The sequence below is a fragment of the Grammomys surdaster genome, unplaced genomic scaffold (assembly GCF_004785775.1).
Source record: "Grammomys surdaster isolate TR1022 unplaced genomic scaffold, NIH_TR_1.0 209, whole genome shotgun sequence".
NCBI lineage: Eukaryota > Metazoa > Chordata > Mammalia > Rodentia > Muridae > Grammomys > Grammomys surdaster.
In genome coordinates, this window is record NW_021604654.1 from 1,598,608 (window position 1) to 1,620,311 (window position 21,704).

At 53.5% G+C, this 21,704-nt stretch overlaps 2 protein-coding genes across 7 annotated transcripts in view; one reads left to right on the forward strand and one right to left on the reverse strand.

The window, feature by feature from the left end:
* The window catches only part of Sbno2 (strawberry notch homolog 2), a 27,917-nt gene extending 23,116 nt beyond the window's left edge, over positions 1–4,801 (forward strand). For 3 of the 5 annotated variants that reach the window (XM_028771535.1, XM_028771538.1, XM_028771537.1), the window contains 13 exons: positions 637–768; positions 959–1,094; positions 1,176–1,288; positions 1,388–1,459; positions 1,546–1,654; positions 1,791–1,865; positions 1,944–2,087; positions 2,803–2,897; positions 2,970–3,065; positions 3,163–3,294; positions 3,377–3,453; positions 3,570–3,760; positions 3,840–4,801. In XM_028771535.1, the coding sequence (XP_028627368.1) occupies positions 637–768; positions 959–1,094; positions 1,176–1,288; positions 1,388–1,459; positions 1,546–1,654; positions 1,791–1,865; positions 1,944–2,087; positions 2,803–2,897; positions 2,970–3,065; positions 3,163–3,294; positions 3,377–3,453; positions 3,570–3,760; positions 3,840–4,288 (1,821 nt within the window). In that variant the 3' untranslated portion in view covers positions 4,289–4,801. The remainder of the gene's footprint in view (positions 1–636; positions 769–958; positions 1,095–1,175; positions 1,289–1,387; positions 1,460–1,545; positions 1,655–1,790; positions 1,866–1,943; positions 2,088–2,802; positions 2,898–2,969; positions 3,066–3,162; positions 3,295–3,376; positions 3,454–3,569; positions 3,761–3,839) is intronic. The other 2 variants (XM_028771536.1, XM_028771539.1) reach the window with 1 other exon arrangement.
* A 621-nt stretch (positions 4,802–5,422) lies between these two features.
* Positions 5,423–8,305, reverse strand: Gpx4 (glutathione peroxidase 4). 2 transcript variants are annotated; one of them, XM_028771656.1, is made up of 7 exons: positions 8,204–8,305; positions 7,314–7,408; positions 7,080–7,224; positions 6,821–6,972; positions 5,882–5,906; positions 5,756–5,815; positions 5,423–5,672 (listed from the first exon to the last, which is right to left on the reverse strand). In XM_028771656.1, exons 1-7 carry the CDS (start codon positions 8,285–8,287, stop codon positions 5,640–5,642), a joined length of 594 nt encoding a protein of 197 aa, XP_028627489.1. In that variant the 5' UTR covers positions 8,288–8,305; the 3' UTR covers positions 5,423–5,639. The 2 variants fall into 2 exon arrangements, with proteins under 2 accessions (XP_028627489.1, XP_028627487.1); XM_028771654.1 differs by lacking the exon at positions 8,204–8,305 and adding an exon at positions 7,620–7,871.
* Between the last annotated feature and the right edge of the window lie 13,399 nt (positions 8,306–21,704).

Consider the following 21,704-nt stretch of genomic DNA (forward strand, 5'->3'; position numbering starts at 1 on the left):
TGTCACACACACACACACATGCTCCTGAGGGCACCAGCACATGTGTCTCACACACACACACATGCACCTGAGGGCACCAGCACATATGTGACACACACACATTATTTTTTTGTTTTTTTATTTTTTACTTTTATTTTTTTTACAGTTCCATTTTTTAATAAACAGACAAACACCCCAATCAATAAACCAACTGGAGAACTACTGGACGCCGCCAATACTGATGACACAAATATTGTACATTCATGTAAATACACAGCCTATCCTATCCTAAGCAAGTGTGGCTGATTCCCAGCCTTTGTTCACGTTAGCAAGTGTCCCCATATTGCAGTGTTGGAGCTAGGTGCTTCAAAAACAACAGCGATTCAGGAACTTCCTACACAAAGCTCATCTGTCTTAGATGCACGCACCTGAGGGCACCAGCACATACGTGACACACACACACTTAAAAGTAAGTACCAAAAAGAAAGGAAAGACTTTGATAGTGGCAGGAATCCTCCTGGCTGCTGAGACCACACTGGAAACCAAGGGTCCCTGCAGAGCCACCTGTACCTCAGATAAGGACACAGTGCACTGGGCCCCTGACCACCACACTGACACCCTGTGGAGACCTCCTTTCTCCCCTCCCCCCAACCACAGATGACTGGCAGGAAAGGCCGAGTGGTATCGAGGCCCGACGGGTCAGTGGTCTTTGAGTCCAGAGCAGAGCAGGGCCTGTCCATCGACCATGTGAACCTCAGGGAGAAACAGCGCTTCATGAGCGGAGAGAAGGTAGGGCTTGCATGGGACAGCTAGGGGCCAGGGGCAGGGGCTGCTCCCAAACAGCTCTGCGAGTGAATGGTTACTAGGGTGGGAAGGGAGTGTGCCTGAAAGCCTGTTACTTTCTCCCTGGGTACCCAGAGTTGAACGGTGAGGAAGGTGGTCCCTAGCTACCCCTGACCCATCTCATCCCCACCTCCAGCTCGTGGCTATTATCTCTGAGGCCTCCAGCTCTGGTGTCTCCCTCCAAGCTGACCGTCGTGTCCAGAACCAGCGGCGCCGGGTACACATGACCCTGGAGCTGCCTTGGAGCGCAGACCGTGCCATTCAGCAGTTTGGTGAGGCCCCCTGGCCCTGGCCCTGGTTACCCCTTCCCTGTAACCCCTTATGCCAGTCTCTTAGAACCTTTCTGCCCTCAGGCCGCACCCACAGGTCCAACCAGGTCTCAGCACCCGAGTATGTCTTCCTCATCTCTGAGCTGGCAGGGGAGCGCAGGTTCGCTTCCATTGTGGCCAAGCGGCTGGAGAGTCTGGTGAGCAGGCCAAGCCGGAGGCAAGAGTTGGGGACTGGGTCAGGTATGCTGCGGTATGCTGGAGCCTGAATCACAAATTATCCTTCGCTACCCCAACAGGGTGCCCTGACCCACGGAGATCGCAGAGCCACTGAGTCCCGAGACCTGAGCAAGTACAACTTCGAGAACAAGGTAAGTCAAGGGTAGCGGGGAGGCCGCCATGGGTGTGTGAGAAGGCCACCCCCTACCTGGGATCACTCACCTGGTCTGCCTCACAGTACGGCGCCCGTGCACTCAGCCGTGTCCTTGCTACGATCATGGGCCAGATGGACAACAGGGTGCCCCTGCCCCAGGGCTATCCAGGAGGGGATGCCGCCTTCTTTCGGGGTGAGCCAGGGCTCATGAGTGTGTCTGGGAGGTGTGGGGACTACAGCAGGGCTGATTAGGATTTGGGGACTGGGTGGGTTTCTAGGGAGAGGGCAGGGCAGAGTGCCCTGGGTGAGTGTCAGGGTTTCCTTGACAGACATGAAGCAGGGCCTGCTGTCTGTGGGCATCGGCAGCCGCGAGTCACGCTCAGGCTGCTTGGATGTGGAGAAGGGTGAGTACTGGGAAGATGATGATCCAGGGGTGGTTGGGAGGGTGATGCCAGCAGCCTGAGACCCAGCTCCACCCACAGACTGCTCCATCACCAAGTTCCTGAACCGCATCCTTGGGCTGGAGGTGCAGAAGCAGAATGCTCTGTTCCAGTACTTCTCTGACACGTTTGACCACCTCATCCAGATAGACAAGAAGGAGGGCAGATACGACATGGGCATCCTGGGTAAGCTTCCAGGGCAGGGCTGACTCTACACCCTGTGCCCGGGATCCACTGGAGCCCTGGAGGCATCTGAGGCCCATTGTATCCGTGTGGGAAGCCCATCATTGAGTGGGTATAGGCGAGGGCCAGTTGACATTCTGATAGTCTGGTCACCCGGGGAGGCTCACGCTGGACACTCACACAGTGCAGTTACAAAGATCAGCAAAAGTAATCTCAGGGCTTGGCATAGGCTGTGCTTTAGACCCTGAAGACAACTGATCATTTGTAAATGTGGTGGCACTTGCCTGTCAGCCCAGCACTCAGAGGCAAAGGAGCTCACAGTATCGAATTAAAGGATAGCCTGAGCTACCTGAGATCCTGTCTCAAAGCAAACAAAATAGAGAGGTTGGAGAAAGAACTCAGCAGTAAAGTCACTTCCGCTCTTCCAGAGGCCCTGAGTTCAATTCCCAGCAACCACATGGTGGCTCACAACCATCTGTAATGGAATCCGATGCCCTCTTCTGGCTTGCAGGTGTACATGCACATAGAACACTCCTATACATAAAATAAATAAATAAATAAATCTTAAAAAAACGAAAACCACAATCTTGGTAGCTACCTGGTACCCACCCACAGGACATCTGACCTAGGCTTTTGGTTCCTCTGCTCAGTGATGGGGTAGTCACCTCTTCCGGGTTACTCCTTCGGTGTGGCCCCTGACCTCCTACCCTCTCCTCAGACCTGGCCCCTGGCATCAACGAGATACATGAAGAAAGCCAGCAGGTGTTCCTGGCACCTGGGCACCCACAGGATGGGCAGGTGGTCTTCTACAAGGTGAGCAGGGAGCCACCCAGCTCCAGCTCTAGCTCCAGCCCCCAAACCTGCTAATGCCCCCACTTGCCACAGCAGATTAGCGTGGACCGCGGTATGAAGTGGGAAGAGGCGTTCACTAGGTCACTGGAGCTGAAAGGCCCCTATGATGGCTTCTACCTCTCCTACAAGGTGAGTGATCCCACTCCTGATGGCAGGTGTCCTGCCAGTCACCTACCCACCCAGGGATCCCAGTGGCCATCGACCTCACCATCTGGCTCCCCTATAGGTACGAGGCAGCAAGACAAGCTGCCTCCTGGCAGAACAGAATCGCGGCGAGTATTTCACCGTGTACAAGCCAAACATCGGCCGGCAGAGCCAACTGGAGACCCTGGACAGCCTGTGCCGGAAGTTCCACCGGGTAGGGAAGGACCTACCCTCTCATGGCGGCTGGGAATGCTCCGAGCCTCTTCCCCTGCTAACTTGTAGGCTTGTGTCCCCAGGTCACCGCGGAAGAGGCCCAGGAACCCTGGGAGAGCAGCTATGCCCTGTCGCTGGAGCACTGCAGCCACACCACCTGGTGAGGCCCCAGGCGGGAAGCCACAAGGAGGGCGGAGCTGGGCGCCCAGTGTCCCAGGGCCTTGTGGGCTGGGAAGGCGCACGCTGCGAGAGCTGACCAGCGGTCCCCTCGTACAGGAACCAGCGCTGCCGACTGGCACAGGAGGGCAAATGCTGCGCCCAGGGCCTGCGCCTCCGCCACCACTACATGCTGTGCGGGGCGCTGCTGCGCGTGTGGGGCCGCATCGCCGCTGTCATGGCGGATGTCAGCAGCAGCAGCTACCTACAGATCGTGCGCCTCAAGACCAAGGACAAGAAGAAGCAAGTGGGTGAGTGGGGCAGCGGCTGTGGGGCCCCTAGAGAACGGGTTCCCAAGTATGGTCTGACTGCGTGTCCGTGCCGCCACAGGCATCAAGATCCCTGAGGGCTGCGTTCACCGCGTCCTGCAGGAACTGCAGCTGATAGATGCGGAAGTGAGGCGCCGCAGCACCCATGGGTTGGCTGTGCGCCCGCCCACTCCACGCGCGATTACGCTTCCTTGCGGTCCTGGTGAGGTGCTGGACTTGACCTACAGTCCCCCAGCTGAGGCTTTCCCAGAGCCTCCACGCTTTGCCTTCCCTTCGCTGCCGCCCCCAGACCCCAGCTCTCTGATGTTGGGTGCTAGAGACCCTGCTACCAACCCTGTGGAGCTGGCACACCAGAGCTGCGACATCAATTTCAGGGAAGTGTTGGAGGACATGCTCCGCTCTTTGCGCGCGGGGCCCACTGAAACCCCTGCACCTTTGGTGGGCGTGGGTGGGGGGGGCACAGAGCGACAGAGCGTCATCCACTTCAGCCCACCCTTCCCAAACTCTTAGGCTGTAACTTCGGCCTCTGGACAACTGTACTGGGCAGCCAGGCCTATGGGCTCCTCTGCAAGCAGAGGCTCCACTACTGAGGGTGCCTGGCGGGCCGCAGTGCCTTCCCAGCTGGTGGGGTGTGGGCCTGTGTGTCTCCCCTGCTACAGCCGCGCAGCCTAAAAGCCATGGGGCTTGGTAGTCCCAGAGAGCTGGCAACTCAGGAAATCGGTGCTCGGGCCCCGCTGGCTATGGGGGGCTCCACGGGGCAGACCCCGTTAATATATGCAATCCCCTGCTCCCTAAATTATTGTCACCTGCCCCTCCCCAGCTCCGGAGTCTCCGGGCAGCCGGCAGGAATTGTCACCTGCCCCTCCCCAGCTCCGGAGTCTCTGGGCAGCCGGCAGGAATTGTCACCTGCCTGTCCCCAGCTCCGGAGTCTCTGGGCAGCCGGCAGGCCCTGGTTTCTATGTATTTATAATGAGCTTGTGTACATATGTAAAGATCTTTTTAAATATATGTGCCTTTTGCTTACTTCCTAGTGTGCTATGGCCTACAGGTCAGTGGAGGGGGACCTGAGGTTCATAGAGCTGTGGCTGCCACCCACTTGAGTTTCGTGTCCCAGGTTGGCTGGTAGGGACAAGCTGGGGAGATGGAATTCATCCCAGACCAGTGGCAGCTGCAGTCCCAGCTGGGGCTGAGGGTCCTGGGTCCCAGGCCTTGAAGAAGGGTTGGGGAGAGGCAGGCCACCTCTGTGTTACAGTCCTAGGGTCAACTTCAGCCTGGAAGCACAAAGCTCACAATCCCATGGGAGGGCAGGGGACAGGCAGACTCAGTGACACTGCCCTACCTGCCTGAGGCCCCAGCTCAACCCGCCGTAGGCAGTCACCCCACAATCCCCATAGAGAACATGGGACAACACACACACACACAGTAGACATGACCCTGAGGCAACCCTGACCCAATGTCCCAGACCTCAGGCCTCCTAACAGGTTACCACCCTCCTAAACAGCCCTGCCTACATCCTGGTCCTTCCAGCTGGCCTGGGCAGAGCCTCAGGGGATCAGCAGGGACCTGTGAGCAGCTGACCCGGAGCACAGGCACTGCCTTCTGATCCCGGCATGCTCAGCTCCGGACCCAAGGACACACGCGAAGCACATTTCTACATTTTATTCCCACAAGGCAGCCGAGGTGAAGCTCGAGCCCGGGGCCGCAGGCCTCTGGACCTTCCTCCGGCGGGAATGCACGCCAGGTCCTCAGGACTGCCCCACCAGCGGGCTGGTTTTCAGGCAGACCATCATAAGTGCCGGGGTGGAAGGCTCCAGGGGTCACAGGGCAGGGGGGCTCGGTGTGGGGGCACACACTTGTAGGGCTAGAGATAGCACGGCAGGTCCTTCTCTATCACCTGGAGGAAGACAACTCGTTCAGACTTGCCCCTCAGCAACTGCACACAGCCCTGGCCCTGGCTGCTTCGACAACGGTGCTTACCTGGGGCTCCTCCATGGGGCCATAGCGCTTCACCACGCAGCCGTTCTTATCAATGAGAAACTGGAAGACAGAAGAGCATGTTGACAGGGCACAGGGAGCTGGACCACACCCCCACACTCTACTTACCTTGGTAAAGTTCCATTTGATGGCACTGTGGGGGGGGGAGGGGAAAAAAGGATTTAGAAGTGGTACCTGCCAGGGCACCGTGGTTACCTGCCAGGGCATCTTTAATCCTAGCATTTAGAAAACAGAGGCAAGAGCCGGGCGGTGGTGGCGCACGCCTTTAATCCCAGCACTTGGGAGGCAGAGGCAGGTGGATTTCTGAGTTCGAGAGTTCGAGGCTAGCCTGGTCTACAGAGTGAGTTCCAGGACAGCCAGGGCTACACAGAGAAACCCTGTCTCGAAAAAAACCAAAAAAAAAAAAAAAGAAAACAGAGGCAAGTGGATATGAGTTCTAAGGTAGTCGACATAGTCGGTTCCAGGCCAGCCAAGGATACATGGTGAGACCCTGCCTCAAACTGGGGCGGGATGGGGTTCACTCAGTGGTTAGAAGAATGTACTGTTCTGGAGAAGGAGGCTGCACTGCTAGCACCCACATCACTCCATTCCAGGGAGTCAGACTGTCTTCTGGCCTCTGAGGGCTTCAGGTATGCATGTACTAGGTAGACTTGCATGCAGACAAAACCCATACACAAAATAAAATAACAGGCTGACAACTGTGAGCACTGGCCGCTCAGACAGAGCACTCAAGCTCAGCCCCCAGTCCCCACTAGGTGATGACCAACACCAACCCCAGCTTCACGACATTTCATGCCCACTTCTGGCCTCTACGTGGTACACATAAATACACTCAGGCAAAACACCCGTACACATAAAATACAAATAAGCTCATCTCTGCGGCTTGGCCAGGTGGTGCACGCTTTAGCCCCAGCACCTCACTATGAGTTCTGGGCCAGCTAGAGCTACACGCGGAGACAACCCAGCTCAAAACGAACTAAAACGTTGGCACCGGCTCCCTGCCCTGGTCCAGAGCCATCTGCCCCCTCCCTCCCCAGGGCCACTCACTTTCCCAGCATGCCCCTGCCCTTGGGCTGGACTTTCATCCATTTCCACAGCGGGTGGGCATCATCCCCATTTACACAGATCTTGCTGTACATGTCAAACTTGACATTGTAGCCGGCTGCAAACTCCTTGATTTCTTGATTACTTCCTGGCTCCTGAAGGCAGCAACAGATTTAGTTGGAAGGTGCACTACACGGCACACAGACACACACTGACACAGCCCTCTCAGGGGCGGGGGCATTGCCTGGGAACAGCCACGCACCTGCCTCCCGAACTGGTTGCAGGGGAAGGCCAGGATTCGTAAACCACACTCAGCATATCGGGCATGCAGATCGACTAGCTGAGTGTAGTTTACGTCGGTTTTGCCTCATTGCGAGGCCACGTTGGTGACGATGCACACGAAACCCCTGGGGAGGAAAGGGTGGGAATGAGACCACAGTCAGGACAGTCCCATTTTCAGACCAGCCACGCACCGCCCACATGACCAGAAACTCACCTGTACTTATCCAGGCAAACCATGTGCCCGTCGATGTCCTTGGCTGAGAATTCGTGCATGGAGCGCGCACAGCGCCAGTCATCGCGGGATGCACACTGTAAAACAGGGAAACTGAGTGTCCTACCCCAGGTCTCCCAGGGGAGGAAAATCCGGCGCCAAGGAAAAGAAAGTCCTGGGGCACTGGGTGGAGGAGCTCGCCTCCTTCCAATAAGTACGCCCCTTTCAGATTGTCCTGAAAAGATCTGTGGACACCCCTAGAATATGCTACCAGGGAAGAGGACGGCAGGGGTATCCCTGGCCGCACACCAAGCCCAGGAGCTCGGAGCTGTTGCTGCACTGGGGAGGCTCCTGCAGCAGAGGCCCGGGGTGGAAAGGCACGGGAATGGGCTCCATCCGGCGAGGGCGCGCCCTCCTGCGGCGGCGGGCGCGAGCTCTCCTCCTCCGAGGGCCGGGGCGCTTCCTAGGACTTTGGCGTCCAGGTTCATGGCGTCGCCGGCCTCCGGAGGACCCGCCGCGCTGTCTGCAGCGTTCCCGCTTGCGGGCGGCCGCGCGGCCCATGCCCGCCCGTCTGTGCGTCCCAAGCACAGCGCGGGGACAAAGAGCCGGTAGCCAAGGCGCCGCCGACTGTGACGCACCAGGCCAGGCGGGGCGCGTGACCAGGTCAGAGCCCGCTATGGTGACCCCGACACCGGTTCCCACCTCCCAGGGACCTCCCTTGCCGAGGCCTGGCCTTGTTCAGCCCCGGGGATGCCTATCGGACTCCGCTTTCCCACCTGGGTGCCCCCTACTCTAGCTAACCGATCCCACGGCCCCCGACCTCCACCCTGGATACGGTGACCCGACTCCGAACCCTGCCCCACCCGCGATTCCCCAGGTCCCCAGTAGCCCACCATTGTGCCTGCCAGACCAGGCGCAGCCAGAGCCCCGCACAGCAGTGCCGGCTTCAGTAAGCGGCTCAGACGGCCCCAGCTCATCTCGGCGGCCGGAGCCAGCGGCTCCTCCCCTCACGCAGCCGACCAATGGACGCGCGAGGCCGAGTCTGGCTTGCCCGCCCTCGGCCACGCCCACTGACGTCTCTTATTGGTCGGATGCGCCTGCGCTGAAGACGCGAGGCCCCTGCAGCCAATGGGAAGCCTGAATGAAGGGCGGCTTGGGCGGGGCTGGGCTTACGAATTTGTTGTTGTCAGTAACTGCGCATGCTCAGTGATAGGGACGACAAAGAAACGGGAGCAGCGTCCACGCGACTACGCGTTGGAGGGCTGCGGACAGTTATCCGCGAGGTTGCCTGCAGCGGAGCGGGGTGCCAGGGCGCTTTGGGGAACCCCTGGGAATAGACAGCGTGGCAGCAGCCCTAAACAGCCCCTTTGAGTACAGGAGTCTCCTTTTTCTACTGGAAGCAGAATCTCAAGTAGCCCAGGCTAGTCTTGAACAGTTTATGTAGCAGAGGATGACCTTGAACCCCTGGACCTCCAGCTTCAGCTTCCTCCTGAGTGCTGGAGTCGCAGGTGTCCGCTAATCCCCACCAATCTTTTTAGAGCTTGTCTCATCTAGCTCAGGCTAGCCTAAACTATTGTGAAGCTGGGACAACTTTGAACTCTTGATCCTCCTGCCTCCACCTCCTAAGAGTTGGAATGGCAAAAGTGCATATAGGGATGGAACCCAGAACCTGGAGCATGGGAGCGAACCCCAGATCAAGGTCATCCTCTGCTACATAACTGTTCAAAGATAGCCTGGACTACATGAGATTCTGTTTCCAGTAGCTTTCCCCCCTAATTTTACAGTTCAGCTCTGCTTAGAACTCACAGCAATCCTCCTGCCTTAGACTCTTGGGTTCTAGGATGATGGGTAGATGATCCCGTCCCTTGTAGATACTGATTGATGTGAAGATGACTTGAGGGGCGTGGTAAGGAGCTTGGGGGCGTGGTAAGGGGCTTGGGGGCGTGGTAAGGGGCTTGGGGGCGTGGTAAGGGGCTTGGTGAGAACGCCGCTGCCACACAAACACAGGGCTATATCCAGACCGCAGCACCCACGCAGACTGGTGCACAGGGATGCTTTTGTTACTCCAGAACCTGGGATTCCGAGCCGGGAGGATCCCTGAGGCTAGGCCGGGTCAGCCAAATGCTTGTGGTCAGCTAGAGAACCTGCCTCAAAACCAAGATAAGGATAGGTCTGGTGGCCACACTCTTAGCCCCAGCCCTTGCAGGCTAAGAGGGCAGCCTGGTCTAGTAAGCAAGTTCCAGGTCAGCCAGGGCTACCCAGTGAACCCTGTATCAGAAATACAAGGTGGGAAGGGACACAGTTACTATGTGCCCTCAGAGGTCCCTGCCCACATAAAAGGAGCCACAGGTCTTGAGGTCCTATGTGAGCGACTAAAGCAGCTCCTCCCCGCAACGTGACCTGTGGCCTTGTCCAGGCCCCACACCTCCCAGCCCAGCACTAAGGGCCCTTTCCCCTCCCTGTGTCACACAGTGACTCAGGAAATTCCTCAGCCGTCCAACACGCCCACCCCTGGACTCTAATCTCTTAAATCCTCAAGTTTTCTGACCCCTGGAGTAGACCATCTGCCGAGACAGTTACATCAGGAGCTCTCCCAAAGGTCTGGGTCCAAGGGCGCTTAGGAGGCCTTCTGATCCAGTCCCAGAGGCGCCATGGGCAGACCCCAGAAAGTTAAGATGACCAGTGATCTTGGTTGTCAAGATACATTCTTGCACAATCCTGTTCGGTATGTTCTCAATGGCCCCAAGGGCCCCTCCCATCTTAGGAAGTCAGCTGTTTCCTCCCAGCCCCCAGACTGGGGTGACACTAAGGGACACTGAGGGCCTCTAAGGGACTTGCAAGTGCGCTTTAGCTTAAACTGTAAATACCAGTGCCCAAATTCTTAGAGCCACACCCTCACAGGGCATCTCAAAGGCCCCTGCTTCTTGACAAGTGTAAACTGCAATAAAAGCAAGACTGGAAAGGGGACCTGGGGCTGGGGCAGAAGGCGGCCGCTCAGAGGAACCTAGCCCCAAGCTCTGGGAGGGACTTGCATTTGGAGTGCCTGCCTCTCCCAAGTGACCCCAACTTCACCCTAATTTAACCAGCTGGAAAATGAAAATCTGGGCCACCGCAAGGAGCCACTTGGTGGCTCCTGAGAAGCTACCAAAACAGAGCCTGGCTTTTGCCTCTTTGCTATTTTGGAGACGGGGTCTCATTGTAGCCCAGGCTGGCCTGGAACTCACTTTGTAGCCAAGGATAACCTTGAACTCCTGATCTCCTGCCTTAACCTCCTGAGTGCTGGGATGACAGGTTTGTTTGGTTTTGTATGCCTGTTTGTGGGGTGCAGACCCCAGGTTTTACACATACCAAGCAAGCCCTTGAGCCCCAGCCTGTCTCTGATTTCCTCTGTTTTCTGAGACCAGGTCTCTCCCCTTCCCTAGGCTGGCTTCATCTCCTTGGAGCTTCCCGCCTCATGTTTTCCAAGCGCTGCAAAGACAGAGAGGCTCAGCCACTAACAAGGGGCCCTGCGAATAAGAAGTTGACATCACGACCTCTAAAAGGATTTAGAAAAGATTAAGTTATGCAAAGTAGAATTTAGCTGAGCAGCCTAGGAAGGGACCTTAGGGGAGAACTCTAGCACAGAGAATAGCCTTCAGGTTTGTTACTAAGATTTAGCTGAGCAGCCTAGGAAGGGACCTTAGGGGAGAACTCTAGCACAGAGAATAGCCTTCAGGTTTGTTATTAAGATTTAGCTGAGCAGCCTAGGGAGGGACCTTAGGGGAGAACTCTAGCACAGAGAACAGCCTTCAGGTTTGTTACTAAGATTTAGCTGAGCAGCCTAGGGAGGGACCTTAGGGGAGAACTCTAGCACAGAGAACAGCCTTCAGGTTTGTTACTAAGGTTAGCCAGTTAAGCCTCATTCCCATAACAAAAGGAGACCGGGCCAGGCTGACAACTGGCCTTTAACCCAGTCCCCATATCAAAGCCCTGTGGTTCAAAGGCGGCCTAAGGAGTCTGGCATCCTGTCCATCCAGTTTTTCCTTCACGCCACTCTCTGGAAGGGCCAGACTCTGTCAGGCAATAGGCCCCTAGGCTGTGTGCAGAAGACTGAAATTATAAACCGTAAATCTCCTCCTTTGTCCAGACAGCCTTGTGGTTTTTGCCTCTAGCAAACATGTTTAACTGATCAAAGTTGGGGCCATCAACTACATAAGCTAAGGCAACCTTGGGTCAAGACCCCCTAGGGGACCCTTTCACAGAGGTCCTTCCTTATCAGATCATCTGCACACCAGATACAATTCATAACAGTCACAAAACTACAGTTATGAAGTAGCGATGAAAATAATTTTACGGGCCGGGCGGTGGTGGTGCACGCCTTTAATCCCAGCACTTGGGAGGCAGAGGCAGGTGGATTTCTGAGTTCGAGAGTTCAAGGCTAGCCTGATCTACAGAGTGAGTTCCAGGACAGCCAGGGCTACACAGAGAAACCCTGTCTCGAAAAACCAAAAAAATAATAATTTTACGGTTGGGGTGTCACCACAACATAAGGTACTGAATTAAAGGGTTGTAGCATTAGGGAGATTGAGAACCGCTGAGCTAAGAGGATTATTGTTGCTGGTTGTACCCTTTGTGCCTTGCCTAGAACCAGCCAGGTACTCGGGAATTTCCCTTCAGTGATCTATGTTGGAGCGATTTCTCACTGTGCAAGTGTCACAAGCCAAACCCACCCAAGGCTCTCTTGGACCACAACTGAAGGACAAAGGGAACTCGAGTTGTTTTCTTTTTTTTGTTTTTTTCTTTTTTTTTGGTTTTTCAAGACAGGGTTTCTCTGTGTAGTTCTGGCTGTCCTGGAACTCACTTGGTAGACCAGGCTGGCCTCGAACTCAGAAATCCGCCTGCCTCTGCCTCCCAAGTGCTGGGATTAAAGGCGTGCGCCACCACCGCCCGGCTTTTGGTTTTTTCGAGACAAGGTTTTTCTGTGTAGCCCTGGCTGTCCTGGAACTCACTCTGTAGACCAGGCTGGCCTCGATCTCAGAAATCCACTTGCCTCTGCCTCTCTGCCTCCCAAGTGCTGGGATTAAAGGCGTGCGCCACCACTGCCCGGCTAACTCCTTTCCCTTTAACCATTTGTGTTACTGATTTACATTTGCTTGTGTATGGGTGTTGTGTCTGCATATATGTGTGCATACTGTGTGTGCCTAGAGTTTAAAGAGGTCAGAAGAAGACATGGATCCCTGGAACTGGAGTTCTGGATGTTTGTGAGCCACCCTGTAGGTGCTGGGAATTGAACCTGGGTCTTGTCCAAGAGCAAAATGTGTTCTGACCAGACTCATCTCTCCAGCACGCATGCTTGCTTCTTTCCTTTTGTTTTCTTTCTTTCTTCTTTGTGACAGTCTCACTGTGCAGACCATACTGACTTCTTTCCTCCAGTACTGGGTGTAGAGAGAATTCTGGAATTTTGGTTTCTTTAAAACAAATACAAAACAACCAGAAATGTTACAAGAATGTGTTTTCATGTTAACCCCAGGTGTGGGATGTGGGGCTACTTCAGGCTGTCCACAGCAGCTGACTGTGATTTGCCTCATGCTCTAGCAGAGGCGCGGTTTTGTCAGCTGCAGGTAGTTTCTGGGAGTGTGTGATGTTTGGTATTCTGGGGACCTTTCAGAGGGTGTACACATGTTAGGGCCCTGAGAGGCGGGGTGGGTAGTTGTTGGTCTTTCAGGGGGCTTGGTTGCACTTTATTAGTAGTTGTGCTCAAAGAAGAAAGAAATTAGATCCAGGTTATCTGCCTCTCTCTCTCTCTCTCTCTCCCTCTCCCTCTCTCCCTCTCCCTCTCTCCCTCTCCCCCTCTCTCCCTCTCTTCCTCTCCCTCTCTCTCTGTCTCCCTCTCTCCACTCTTCCTGTCTCTCTTATCTAGTGATAGGAGGTGAAACCAAGGGGAAAATGGTGGGAAAAGAGGAACCCACAAGGTAGTTAAGGTCCAAGGACTTGCTGTCACCATGCCTGTCACATGATCCTTTGAAAAGAACTGAGGATGAGTAGAGCCCACCACCCTCACATGCCAAAACCCCAGGTTCCGACTCCAGCAGAAGAGGGAAGGCCTGTGCTCCCACTGTCATCTCAGCACTCCAAAGCTGAAGGCAGGAGGGTCATGCGTTCGAGGTCATCCTGGGCTACACAAGACCTCACTCCATGAGGTGGGTTTCAGGGAGGTGGCTCCGGCTCTCAGACGGTGTTGGCCAATGGCACGGGCAGGACATCTCACTGTTTTCCTCTGGTGGTGGCACCAGAAATTCCAGTCAGTTCCCAGGCTGAGGTCATCACCTTTGTTTGTAACAGAAAACAACATGGCAGGTGGCTTTGTATTTTTCTCTAGTATATCACATCTGGACTGCAGTTTCCCCTACCTCCCTCTCCCCCTACTTGCCTCCTCCCCAACCCCAGATCCGCCCCATCTCTGCCTCCCTTCAGAAAGGAGCAGGCCGCCCGGGGACTTAACCAAACACAACAAGATACAGGAAGACCAGGCTGGTACCAAAGCGTCAAGGCTGGAGGCAACCCAGTAGGAGGAAAAGAGACCTACAAAGCAGGCAAAAGTTTTTATTTTGGGTGCGTTTGGAGTTTTGCATGCAGTTATGTTTATGAGGCTGTCAGATCCCCCGGAACTGGAGTTACATGCAGAATGCTGTACACATGGGTGCCAGGAGTTGAACCCAGGTCCTCTGAGAGAGCAGCCAGGGGTCTAACCACTGAACCATCTCTCCAGTACTTTTTTTTAAAGGAGGGGGTACCCCACTCTGTAGACTAAGCTGAGCTTGAACTCACAGGAATCCCCCTGCCGAGCTCCCACGGCTTACTTTTAGCCTTTTCCCATGCTGAGCAAGGTTTGTGTGAGCCTATGTTTGCTTGGGCTGTTACTACACTGGAGTCATAGATACTACGGTGCTCAGCCTTCTCTCTGTGTGTATGCGGACGGACCTCGGAAGGCGGTGTCGGAGCCCTGGCACTGTGGACCACCACACCACGTGGATGCTGGGAACCAAGTACAGCTTCCCGCCAGGGAACTGGGTCTCCAGTCCCTGTCCATTCAAAGCACCCTGCTGTCTTCACTCCCAGCAGCCCGTTGTTGTTTCTGGTCCCTATCTGGGCCCTGAGTCCCAGTGCTAAGGTCCCAGGGCCTGAGTTGTTGTCACTCAGGGTCCTGTGACCCACATGCTCCGGACAACACCTGTCTTTCCCCCAGCTGCCCTTCCTACCACTCATTGTGCTGAACAGTGACACTGACACAGCCACCCACGTCAGCCTGCCACCACGGCAGGCCCTTCTGCTGTTCTCATTCTGTTCACCTCCTCACCTGGCCCAGGGCCCCCTCCTCAGGTGCCTCCTGTCTCCTCTCCTGCCAGCTGCTCCCTCCTGCAGTGTCTTCTCTCTCAGGCCTGCCTGCCCAGTCTTCCCACCTCCTCCATCTGCCTTTCCCTCCCGCCCTGATGCTCGGCCTGGGCTCAGCGCTCCGAGGTCATGGCAGCCTTGTCCAGCTTGGCAGTTGGCAGTGCCCTCTCCTCCAGACACCTTCTTCTCCTGGTTGCCAAGACACCTGGCTCCTCCTGCCCTTTGTTCTAGTTCAGAAACTCTAATGGCAGCAGCTTGGTCTGGGAATGCCATGATTGCCTGCTGCAGACAGAGCATACCTGCTTGGGGACAGCTGCTTTCCCTGGGATGCAGGGCAGGGAAGGAACCAAAGAAGAGCCAGGAGGACACAGGCTAAGACCTGAGCCCAGGGACAGACCTGTGCACCATGTAGAACAGCTCGGTATTGGTGTAGATTCCAGCAGAGCCTGAGCCACCCAGGAAGAACAGAATGTATCCAACCCCTCCCTGACCCTTGCTAAGACCCCCCAGGGTGGGCAGCCCCAATTACAGTGGCCACAAAAAAACCTCACACAGAGTTAGCTTGGTTGTGTTTCTTTTGTTTTGCTACAGTTACCTCTGTAGACCTGGTAGGTATAGAACTCTGTGTATCCTAGACTGGCCGAAAACTTGTGGAAATCTTCCTGCCTCAGCTTCTGGGTTCTGTGATGACGGTCAGGTGTTCCTCTCCTACCTGGTTCATGTAGAGCTGGGGATGAAGCCAGTGCTTCAGACAGACAGTACTCGACCACTGAGCCTCCACCAGATCTCCGCTGCTTATTAGGTTTTGTGTTGTTTTATTGAGACAGGGTCTGTCTTAGGATTCTACTGCTGTGTACAGACACCATGACCAAGGCAACTCTTATGAGGACAACATTTAATTGAGGCTGGCTTACAGATTCAGAGGTTCAGTCCATTATCATCACAGCAGGAGCATGGCAGCATCCAGGCAGGCATGGTGTAGGAGGAGCTGAGAGTTCTACATCTTCATCTGAAGGCTGCTAGCAGAATACTGACTTCCAAGCAGCTAGGGTGAGGGTCTTTGCTTTTTTTTAATTAATTAGTTTATTAGTTATGTATGTGAGTACACTGTAGCTGTCTTCATGTACACCAGAAGAGGGCATCAGATCCCATTACAGATGGCTGTGAGCTACCATGTGGTTGCTGGGAATTGAACTCAGGACCTTTGGAAGAGCAGTCAATGTTCTTAACTGCTGAACCATCGCTCTAGCCCTCCTAGGATGATGGTCTTAAGCCTATACCCACAGTGACACACCTACTCCAACAGGGCCACACCTTTTAATAATCCACTTCCTGGACTGAGCATATACAAACCATCACAGGATCTCACTAGGTAGCCCTGGCAGGCCTCAGAGATTTGCCTGCCTCTGCCTCCTAAGAGCTTGTTTATAATACTTTTAATCACGTCTTTGTGTGTACTATGTGTGTGTTTATGCATGTGAGTTTGGGTACATGTGCAGGTCAGAGGCCCCAGTTGCCCCTGAAGCTGGAGTTTCCCGTGGTTGTGAGTCACTGTTACGTGGGGCGTAACAGTGGAAGCACACACATCTCTGCCTCACGGTTCGTGGATGCTGCAAGCCAGTTGTGGACAGTATATTTCTATTAGCATCTCACGAGGAGACAGGGCTTACCACAGGGGCAAGGCATAGCAACGGAGGGGACCAGCTGGCGGGTGTGGGGACCGACAGGAGAGAGGGGATAGGGTTTCTGTAATCACATGCATGCACACATACATCTGTGCGAGGAGGGACCCTCTCTCCACAACAAAGCTAAGAGACTTGAGAGTGAAAGCCAGCTATTCATTCTGTAAGATCCAGCATCAGCCAGGACAGAAGGCAGCACAGCTGGCACGCCTGTGTGGCCAGGGAACAATGGCCTCCACCCCCACCCCACCCTCGGTGGCAGGAGCTCCCTACAGTGCTTTCTCTGTAGGCTGGCCCTCCAGACAATCTTCCCAGAAGTCCCTCCCCGAATTCTCTCTCCTCCTGGGGCTCAGACTGTCAGCAAGTTTCCAACTTTAGGATAAGCCAAGAGCACGCTTGGGAGGCCGTCCCGTCACGGCTGCCCCAGGCATCCTGATTCTCCAGTGAGCTGGAGCACACCTCATACTGGAAATGGACTGTAATCTCCTATTCCTTAACTCGTTCCTCTCTTCGAGCTCATAGCTCCTATTTTCAGTTTTACTCTTATTTCTCAAATTGACCTAAAGTTCTTTGGTTCCGTTTTGTTATAGGACTGATGTCTGACCCGTGAGGAACAGCATTAAATTTGTGTTGCTGTGCTATGAGCTTTTGTCTGTTGACTGTTCTTTCCATTGTCTGTCTGTCTTCCCTCCCTCCTTCCCTCCTCTTCTTTTTTTCTTTTATCCTCTGTTTCGTTTGTGTTTTTGTTTCTCAAGTCACCATTCTCTGTGTAGCCCTGGCTGTCCTGGAACTCACTCTATAGAGCAAGCTGGCCTTGAACTCAGAGATTCTCCTGCCTCTGCCTCTAGTGTTGGGATTCAAGGTGTGAGGCTGCTTTTATATATTTTTTTTTAATTTGGCTTGAGTTGGTTTATTGCATCAGAGGAGAAACCTATTAGGTAACAAAATCCACCCCCACCCCACCCCGTCATATGACGCATGGAGATTAATTCACACTCCAAGCTGAGAGAAAAAGTTCTGGTCTACACAGTCAGGAGCAGGAGGAGAGGCTGTCTCATGTACCCATTGTCCTACTCCTGAAAGAAGGCCAGCTTGTGAGGTGCTCCAGGCTGGCCTGTCACGTCCCAGCAGGAAAGCCCAAAGCTGGGGCTTTGTCAAGGGACTGTAGGAATTGCTGCAGCTGCTGCTGTCGCTGAGTCCTGCCTATGCTGTAATTTGCCACCCAAGCTTTGGACCTTGTATCCCTGTAAGGTCCCTTAGCCCACTCTTTGTACCTGCTTGGGATCCTGTGAGGACTGTGTCCCTCCTTGGCTCTCTAGGACACATCCAGTAGCTGCTTGCTAGGCCTGACAAAGTTGTGGGGCTGGGTAAGCCGATCCAATCCAGTGTGTTACCCCCGCCCCACCCCTCACTTCGCCACCTGCTCTGTAGGCTATGAAGAGAGGATGACATCATGGGGACCGCATTCTGGGCCTGATCTTTGGGGTGACAGGTTTATTCTGAGAGCAGGCTGTGCTCCACTATACATCAACCATTGGGGGGGGCATCCCTGGTATCTAGGGTCTTGGGGTTCAGGGCAGATATATTTATTGAAACAGCTAAGAGCTCTCGGGTTATTTCTGTATCCGTAGTTTCAGATCAGTCAAGTGTCTACATTTATTTCTTTTAATTGAAAAATATTTTTGCACAATGTATTTTATCATATTCCTCTTCCCAGACCCTCCCCGCTGCCCCCCCCAGCTTTCTGCTTTCTCTCTTTTTATAACAAATGAATAAATAAACAACTAAGTGCAGGTAGCTGGAGCCTTAAATCCCAGCACTCAGGAGGCAGAGGCAGGCAGATCTCTTGAGTTCAAGGCCAGCCAACAGCCTACAGAGTGAGTTCCAGGACAGCCAGGACAGAGAAACCCTGTCTGAAAACAAAAACCAAAACCCAACAAAACAAAAACAAAGGAAACACCAGGAAACACATATAAAATCCACAATAGCAAAAATAATTTTAAAAAGACCAAAAAGACCAAAACAAACAAAAAGCAAAAACATAAACAAAACCCACTGACTTCAGTTTGTCTCGGCTAACAGTAGAGGGCACAGGGCCTACAAAGAAGTGTGGCTCACATCCACAGACTCGATTGGAGAAGCTGACTTCTCCTTTGCACATGGATGACAGTTAGAGATAGCTACTTGGTTAGTAGTGGGAGCTCATGTCCACCTCCCTCTTAGCTCAGGGATGCCCTCCCTCCCTCTGGCCGTTGTAAGCTTTCCTTCTCTTCCTCTACATCCCTGAGCCTGGGGTAGAGGTCAATGAAGACACCATTAGGACCAAGTGTTCTGGTGGTGCCTCGCTCTCTGCAGTGTCTAGTCATGGTCTGTGTTGTCTCCTCAGGAAGCTTTCCCAGTGAGGAGCACACATGCTGGGCACTGAGTTCAGGTTCATCTGGTAGCCTGCATTTTTCCGTCTCATTTTCAGTTGAGATTTTCTTTAGTGATTTTATTTATTTACTAACTTGTTAATTTATTTTCAAGACAGGATCTCTTTTTGCAGCCCTGACTGTCCTGGAACTCTCTCTGTGGAGCAGGCTGGTCTTGAACTTCCAGAGCTCTGCCTGCCTCTGTCTCTCGAGTGCTGGGACCAAAGGCACATGGCACCACACCTGGCTTGACTCTCTTTGTGAACTTCTACATCTCTGTCTTCAGTTATTTTCATTACTTCATTCAACTGTTTGTCCTCCACAGACATCAGGAAGGGATTTATTTGTGCCCCCTTTAAGGTCCTCAAACAGTCATAATTACTGCTCTGATGCCCTCACACTGTACTTCAGCTGTCTTGTGTGTCTCAGGGCCTGCCTCAGCAGGGCTGCTGGCCTCTGGGGGAGCTCTGTCATCTCGCTTGTTCATGTTTGTGTGTTTGCTCTGGTGTTCTGGGGTGTCCACCAGAGAAGCCAATAGAAAGTCTTTATTATCCAGCCAGCAACTGCACCTGGGTGTTTGGGATCCCAACATAGCATTGAGCCTTTCTCAGGGTGAGCTTTTATGCACAAAGCCATGTTTTGGGTTGACATACTTCAGTTAGCAAGAACAATTATCCAGAAGCAAAACCAAGAAGCCAGAAAGCAAGGTTAGTATGTTTAGAGACTTTCCCAGAGCTATGGGCTTTGATGGATTAGGCCTTTGTTTTTGTCTTGGTAGTTGGTACTGTCTGTGCTGAGTTTTACAGCCTGAATGGTACATCCATCAGCTGTGCTAAGGTCTAGGGGCCTCAGAAGCCTTTACCATGGGATCTAGGCCTCTGGAGTTACAATATTTGAAGTGTTTCTTGGTATTAAGTCCGGTTTTCTCTCTGTTGGATTGTTGGACTCTAAGATCTAAATCAGGGGACGTGCTCCTCCAGCAGAAACACTCACGGACAGAGGATCCGAGGCAATAACAAGAGGTTTACTGTTGACGACCAGTGCACTGGGGTTCCCTCACACGCAGGCAAGAGGAACCCCGAGCCAAAGCTGAGAGCAGTTTTTATACCATTCCATTTTCACAGTTCACGAGGGCAGTTTTACCTCTTAAACAATAACCACAAAGGCTGACCCAATGGTCTCTAGGTGACTCAGATTATCACATTATCTTTATAACAATGAGTGTTAGCTAAGTGGCTTCTGTTTGCCCAGGTTTCAAACGTTAAGGGCCCAGCTTCCTGATTACTTCTATCTTGGGCCCTTCCCCTGGATGTGTGTGTAAGTCTTTGGAATGTGCTCCTCCTGGGATGTATCCTGGGGCAGTTAATCTTTAAACTGAAACCTGAGATTCGTTCAATTTTGTTTAAACTGAGACCTGAAATTCCTACAGGGTGAGTGTTCAGTTCTTTGGTTGTTGCTCTCTGTGGCATGGTTTCGGATCCCTGGTAGAGACGCTTCTGCAGTCAGTTGGCGACAGAAAAGAATGGAGATGGGTGAGGAGGACACAGGCTGAGAGGGACCCAGGAAAGGGAGACCCTAATCTCACTAGTCACACACCAAGTGGTAGGATCCCGGGCATAGAGGAGGTGGGAGGGGGGATCCTACAGGCTGGTTCTTGTTTATGCTCTTAAGGCTGGAGGCTGGCCCTCAGTGGCACTTAACCACGTGGCCTCTGGGAAGCTCCTGCCTTGCAACCAGCTGTTTTCCTAATGTCCCAAGTACACATACTTAGGCTCTGACAGTTTAGGGTCTTGTCTCCTACTGGAAGTGGATGTCAGGTGCTCCCCTGCTACAGAGAGAGAGAGATGATGATAAGAGAGAGAGGGCCCAGCCTGGAACTCACAAAGATCTACCCACTTGGCCTCCAGAGTGCTGGAGTCAAATGTACACTTAGCCAAGTGTAGCAGTCTCAGCCCCTTGGTCCACAGGGCATACGGTGGGCTCAGTGGTCAGGTGCACTTGGCAAAAACTTGTCTTTCCAAGTCAGGATCAGCATACATTGCCAGGTAGGAACCGATAAACTGTAAACCTGGAGGTCAGACTCGCCTCAGGACAGAATGGTGAGTCCAGCTGGCATGTAGACTGCCTTGCCAGTCGTGGTGGTACACGCCTTTAATCCCAGCACTGAGGAGGCAGAGGTATGCCATTCTCTGTGCTGTTGAGACCTGGTCTGTACAGAAATTTCAAGCCAGCACACTCCCCCAAAGAAGAAGACAAACAGGCCTGTCTGTGACATCCAGCTCTACAGCTAGAAGGGCTTAGTCCTGGGAGCCGTTTGCTAGGATCCATTCATCACCTTGTCAAACTTCTCACGAGCTCGCCCGCCACATACACTCTTGTTTGTTCACTGTGTGTATGCCCATACATCATTTTCTTTCATTTTAGATTTTTTTTTTTTTGGTTTTTTGAGACAGGGTTTCTCTGTGCAGCCCTGGCTGTCCTGGAACTCACTCTGTAGACCAGGCTGGCCTCGAACTCAGAAATCCGCCTGCCTCTGCCTCCCAAGTGCTGGGATTAAAGGCGTGCGCCACCACCGCCCGGCTGGTTTTCACATTTTTTAGTACTTTATGTTTATCTGTGTCAGCATGTGGGTACGGATCGGTTAGTACCCACAGAGGCCAGAGCCATCGGATGGCTGTGAGGCCACCTCACGTGGGTGCTGAAATCCGGTTTCTCATGCAAAGTGAATGTATACTAATAAAAACTTGTAATAAAAAGGGAAACTGAGGCACATGAAACTGGCTCTTCGTCACCAGGCTCCCTCTTTCTTTCCTTTTCTGTCTTCCTTTTCGGTTTTTTGAGACAGGGTTTCTCTGTGTAGCCCTGGCTATAGACCAGGCTAGCCTCGAACTCACATATCTGCTTGCCTCGGCTGGGGATTAAAGACGTGA